The following is a 6,315-nucleotide window of genomic DNA, read 5'->3' on the forward strand; positions in this document are numbered from 1 at the left end:
TGCTTTAACAGACCGGCTTTGTTTGGTGTTGCAGTTAAAAGAAACTTCCGGTTTCTGTCTGACAAAGGTTCCTCTTTGAGTCTGTTTGGGTGAAATGTTACTCAATCGCACTTGACAGCTGTTCACCTGTATCTGCCTCTGTTAAGAGTTCATTTACGGGCAGCGATCCGGAGGTAAAGTAGCTCAGATGCACAGCTGAACCTTTTACTGACATGTCGCTTTGCCAACCGCTGGTTATGTTTTCCCGCCCGTGAATCACGGGACAGCTGAACGTTTTGACCAAACTTAACTTCTAGAGAGGATTTTGTTTTGAGGTCTGCTGAGCTCTGCTGCGTTAAATCGGTCGTTTCTAGGCTGTCACTCGTGCCTGTCCTCCTCAGATGAGACTCCCGTGGCCGATGGTGACGCCCCACCCGGCTTCCGTACGGCGGGGAGCCTCCTCGGTCGCTGCCGGTCAGCTGAACTTCGTGCCCCCCTGCAGGACAACAGACGCGCGCTCTCTGGAGCTGCTGCAGGAGTTCGTCACGCGCGCCCGGCGCATGCTCGTGATCACCGGTGCGGGTCTGTCCACGGAGTCGGGCATCCCGGACTACCGCTCGGAGGGCGTCGGGCTGTACGCCCGCACCGACCGGAGGCCCATGCAGCATGCGGAGTTCGTCCGCAGCGCGCGGTCCCGCCAGCGGTACTGGGCCAGAAACTTTCTGGGGTGGCCGCAGTTCTCCTCCCACCAGCCGAACCTGGCGCACAGAGCGCTGCGGCGATGGGAGGAGGGGGGGAAGCTGCACTGGCTGGTCACGCAGAACGTGGACGCGCTTCACGGCAAAGCGGGACAGAAACGGCTGACGGAGCTGCACGGCTGCGCGCACAGGTCAGGCACGACCCTCTCCAGGTTTACTTTGGTGACCAATGCGCATGTGCTCATAAGTTATAATAATAATTATCATTATTAACGTTATTTGGTTCAGGGGTCTGCAACCTTCAAGATCCATTCAAGGATTCAAAAGCCATTCGGGTCGATTTGCATCGATACTATTAGAAAAACTATGAATGAACCACTGTTCTATTTATTTTGTATTAAATAAAACATAAAATAACCTTTTTTTAAAAAAAAAAATACCAAAATACTAACTTTTGATAGAGGATCAATGACGTCCTTTCAAAATAAGACACCCTGTAACACATGGAATCATCATTATGCAGCAAATCAGTAGTGGTCCATGTGATGTCAGGGGTAATAAAAGAAAAAAAAAACAATCATACACTTTATTTCTTGCTGGTGCACCGTAGCCATAAACTCACAGACCTAATTAAGTCAAATCAATCACCTTTATTTTCCTCAAAAAGATGCGCCTTATAATTTAGCGATCTTTATGTACCAAATCTGGTTGCGCTCATCGACCTCAAGCCTTTTGTTTCGTGGTATACAGCGCTCAAAAATGTGTCGAAACGTTTTAGTATGGTTGTGGAAAACTACAAATCCTCGCCGCTTCACGGATTGTTGGAGCATTATGGGTACTGTAGTCCATTGCCTCCCAGAGAAATTAACATGAATAAATGTTCAGCTAATCTTAGTCTTCTGTTCCACTTGTTGCACCTTATAGTCCAATAACACAAACCTTTTTTAGATTAAAAATATTTTATTTTCCTTCATCCAGAGAGCCACAATAGAGGGTCAAAGAGCCACACGTGGCTCCAGAGCTGAAGGTTGCCGATCCCTGAACTAAACGAGACAATAGGTGAAGAATCTCTACAGATTCAGTGCCACCGGCATCAACAGTGCTGAGGTCTGCATTCTCATTCTGAACATGTCCTCATAGGGTGGTTTGCCTGAGCTGCAGTGCTGTCACACCCAGGGAAGACCTGCAGGGAAGATTCGTAGCCATCAACCCAGAGTGGAGCGCTCAGGCCGGCGCCGTGGCTCCGGACGGGGATGTCTTTTTAGAGGACGAGCAGGTGCTGAACTTCAGGGTTCCCTCCTGCCAGAACTGCGGCGGCATACTGAAGCCAGAAGTCACCTTTTTTGGAGACACCGTCTCCAAAACCACCGTGGAGTTCGTCCATGGCAGACTTGCAGAGTCAGACTCCGTACTGGTCGTTGGCTCCTCCTTGCAGGTCCAGACAGACACAAAGGCACTGAAGGTGGATCGCTTCTCTGGAATTCACTTCTTTCTTTCTGTCCACAGGTGTATTCAGGATACAGGTTTTTACTAGCAGCCAGTGACAGAAAGCTGCCTGTCGCCATCCTCAACATCGGACCCACTAGAGCGGACCACCTGGCCAAGCTGAAAGTGAGCGGCCGCTGTGGAGAAGTCCTGTCAGCTGTTCAGCTCCTCTGAGGCCGTGGGAGTCAGATCATTTGGACTCTGTTAGGAAACACTACCTCTGTTAAAATGGAGTCACAGTTTTCTGAAGGAAGCAGAGAGAATGTATGAATCAATCCTGTCTTAGTTAAAAATGGACTTGGTGCTGTTACTTTTAAGACCTTGATTTCCTGAATTCTTTCTCAACGCCTCGATCTCTGAGGCTCCGCCTTTCTCTCCTTGTGGGTGCCACCCATTTCATGACATCATCCTAGAGTCGGCCTCAGCAGTGTGTCTGCCTTTCCCCCACCAAAACAAACATTTGAACTTCTACAAAGATGGACGTGCGTATTGTGCTTATACAGGGAAAGGGTTGAGCTGATCACCCACAGAGAAAGTGGGCGTGTGTGTTAGTCTGGGGGTGGGGCTGGCAGCGCAGACTCTTCCTGGAAGGGGCTGTTCTCACTGGTCTACGTCGGCTTTCAGAAGCGGTGTGTTTTCGTGGATTGGGAGGGGCTGGTGCTCAGAAAGCAGGTTTATATAGGAATACTCAGAAAGATGTGACTGGATCAAAATACCACTGTGGGGTTGTTTTTAGCGAGGAATGAACATTATAAAACACTCCGGTGTTTTATAATAATCAACTCGAAAAAGTTGATTTTGCCTGTTATAGACCCTTTAAGAGTCCTTATTTGCTTATTAATAATTCTTTTTATTTCAAATAGAAATGATCAACGACTGTAAGAAGTTTCCAACAGTTAGCTGCTGTTACAGAAACCATCTGCTTTATTTCTGTGACTCCCTTTTCCTGTTGGAAAAAGAGCACATCTGTGACGTAGAAATGTTTTACCACCTTGAACCGTTCCTGAGCCAAGGCACACCACCAACTGAAAAACCCCTGAAACCCTGAGTGCATTACCAATGTACTATCATTACAGTGTCTCAAAGGGCCTACACCATGCACAATCAACGACGTAAAGAAGCAAGCTCACCTCGATCGGTCACAGTACAGTTCATGATGCAGGTTTTCAGGTAGAACATGTGGAGGGCTTCAATGGATGCAGCAGTCGTGAAAAAAAAGAAGTTACGACTCGTTGAAGATCTGACCGTTTGAGAGAGACAAAATGGTAGTGAGGGTTCGGAGGTGGATGCAGAGAGGGAGAAACAAGAACGAAGAGGAGCAGCATTTAAACAGTTCATTAAACAAAAAGGGCTCCAGGTTAGCACTCTTCCTGAGCAACCAGTCAATGTGAGCTTAAAACTAAGATAATAGGAGGTCTCATAGTTTCTACCAGAAAAAAGGACACAAGTTCAGTATGATTACCAGATACAGTTCCAGTAACTGGTACCGTCCTTGGAGAGACCTTGTGAATCACACAGCCATTTATGGCGTTGATCTGTAACGCAGGTGCTAGAGGTTCGACTGGAATGTTTACTCTGCTCACAACCTCCTGGGTGATGAGGTCACCATCAGACCCAAAATCTATAAGAGTCTCAAACTCAGCCTTCTGCTGAGCATGAGTCACCAAGAGTTGGTTTGAAGGGGGATAGGGCAAAGAAAAAGGTGAAGAGCGACTTCCCAGACGCCCCCGTCCAAAAGCCGTGGTCTTTACTGGCCAGTCTCTGATGTAGCTGTCTGGCTATGCGCAGTAGATCACTTTGCATGCGTCTTCGTCGCTCAGCAGGAGGAAGCTGTCTTGTGAGCATCTGCACAGACTCAGGAGATGTGGAAGATGAGGAACTAGAGCTGTGGAGATGAAGTGGAAGGAGAATCGCAGGTAGGGAACCACATTTCTCATCACAACCTTCACGTTCACTCAACCGCCTGTCAATCCGGGTGGTTAAATCGATTAGCTCCTCTAAAACATCAGGCATATCTCACGCTGCAAGCTTGTACCTGTACGTCTACCAACACCTCATCAGTCCATCCAGTGCTGGCTGCCAGGGTCCGACATTCCACTGAATAATGCAAAACACTGCGTGCTCCTTGCTTGAGCTGACGAAGCTGTGCGCCGGCTGCACGGTGGAGAGCAGTTGGGTTAAAGACACGGAGATACTGGACAGAAAACTCACTAACATAGAGACAACGAGCTGCTCTTCAGTCCCATGCAGCCAGACCCAACCGTCTGGCTCTTCCTGTCAAAAAACTTAAAGCAAAAGACACTTTTCTTTGCTCAGATGGAAAGTCAGAAAGGTTGGACATGAAATGGAGCCGACAAGAGGAGAGAAAAGGACGACAATCCTCTGCGGTTCCATCGAAGAGTTCATGTGAACCCAGTCGGGCTTGTTGGGGAGAAGAGGAGCTGTGCTCCAGTTTGGTGGGACGACCCCGGAGCTTCTGCAGGCCAGATAGTAGGCTGCACTCCTCCTGGGTCCAGGTGGGTAACTCCTCCGGAGATAAAAACTTCTCGTGAAAATGAACCTAGTAGTGTATGCAGGCAGCTGTGCACCACTCATGCAGAGCCACAGGAGAGGGGGCGGAGCCCTCCAGGAAGATGATGACGTCATATTATTTGATTGGCTGTACGTTGGTCCGATGACGTGTCAGACAGGGATTGGTCCAAACAAATCACGACATAGAGTGACATAGATTCCAGCTCAGACCAGGAAAACAAAGACGTTCACGGATCTGTTTGGTTGTAAGTGGACCCATCAGAATAGAGTGGAGCAGGAAGCTTGTGACCCAACGATTGTAGCACCTAGGTCACAGCCACACACTTTTTCATTTTTTTGTTTGCTCCTGATTTACGACCATTTGAGAAACTCAGAAAGGCCATTGAAAGCTGAACTTTCTTTATATTTGTCCTCCATCATGAGAAAACTGCTACAGGATGCTGTTAAAAACAGAGTTCTTATTGGAGTGGGTCTGTAAGCTCCATGTTCCAGAACAACACAGCAGGTGACCACCAGTCAAAATGAACTACCTGAAATCCAAATCTTTCCACCTTTATCATGGTAGGAAGAACACGTCAATGTAAGGGGGGGGTCATCTAAGGTAGGGTTACACACCATTGGGTTGCCCTTGAGCAAGGCTCCTCATCAAAACTGCGACAGAGAAAAGCATGGTGGAGCATTTCCTGCTTTGAGTTCCAACTGGGTTCCTTCTGTGTGGAGCTTGCATGTTCTCCCCACGCGTGTGGGGTTCCTCCCACAGTCCAAAAACACGCCTCTTGGGTTAACTGAACATTCTAGGTTGTCCCTTGATGTGCATGTGTGTGGCCCTGCAATGGACTCCCTGTTCAGGGTGTACCCCACCCAACAGTAGCTGGTTGACTTAGACAACTGGAGACTCAGAAATGGATTCAGTGGGTTCTGAAGATGGACAGACATGTTCAGTGACCACTGTTTGGAGTTTAAGGGTTAAGGGCCAACCAAGTGTGCATTATCAGAAATTAACTCATGACCTGGAAGCCTGAACCATTCAACGTGGAGTGTGTTAATTCTGATAATGCACACTTCAAATGGTCACATACAAAAGAAATAAATATTCAACCACATATTAGTACTTTATTCCTGTTATTTTTATGGTTTGGATCGCTTTTTTTTTTTTTTACAAAGCAGACTATTTGTTGCGTGTTGTCACGGCGCCACACCACTGCAGCAGTCAAGGTCCGGCAAAGGAAAGCGATATCTATGCTGATGGTCACGATGGTTAAATAAAGCATCAATTTAGAGAGAAAGTTCACCTCTAACCGCTTGTTTCTGTCCAGATGATGAAGACAAAGTTTGTTTTAATGAAGCCAGCGCAGTGATACAGAACATTTAAGCTACATGACCGGAACTACTTTTTTATCACATTCTGATGCACACTCAGCAGCCAATCAGAATTGAGGATTCACCCGGACCCTGGTATAAATAGATGTTTAGGCTACGCATTAAATATGAAGGTGAAGGGCCAGCCGTTCCAAAGTAAGTTTAAGCCTTAAGATGACTTCAATACTGACAACTATACAGAAATATCTGTAAATACCTGTAAGTCTGTTTAAAGTGTTGTGTGTAAAAAGAATGAGAAATG

At 47.2% G+C, this 6,315-nt stretch overlaps 1 protein-coding gene across 1 annotated transcript; it reads left to right on the plus strand.

Moving 5' to 3' along the window:
• The first annotated feature begins 14 nt into the window (after window positions 1-14).
• sirt4 (sirtuin 4) lies at window positions 15-2,877 on the plus strand. Its single transcript, XM_004086126.4, has 4 exons — window positions 15-173; window positions 381-868; window positions 1,818-2,112; window positions 2,184-2,877. The coding sequence occupies exons 2-4, from the start codon at window positions 381-383 to the stop codon at window positions 2,334-2,336; spliced, it is 936 nt and encodes a 311-aa protein (XP_004086174.1). The 5' UTR covers window positions 15-173; the 3' UTR covers window positions 2,337-2,877.
• The last annotated feature ends 3,438 nt before the right edge of the window (window positions 2,878-6,315 follow it).

Source organism: Oryzias latipes, chromosome 5 (genome assembly GCF_002234675.1).
Source record: "Oryzias latipes chromosome 5, ASM223467v1".
Lineage (NCBI taxonomy): Eukaryota > Metazoa > Chordata > Actinopteri > Beloniformes > Adrianichthyidae > Oryzias > Oryzias latipes.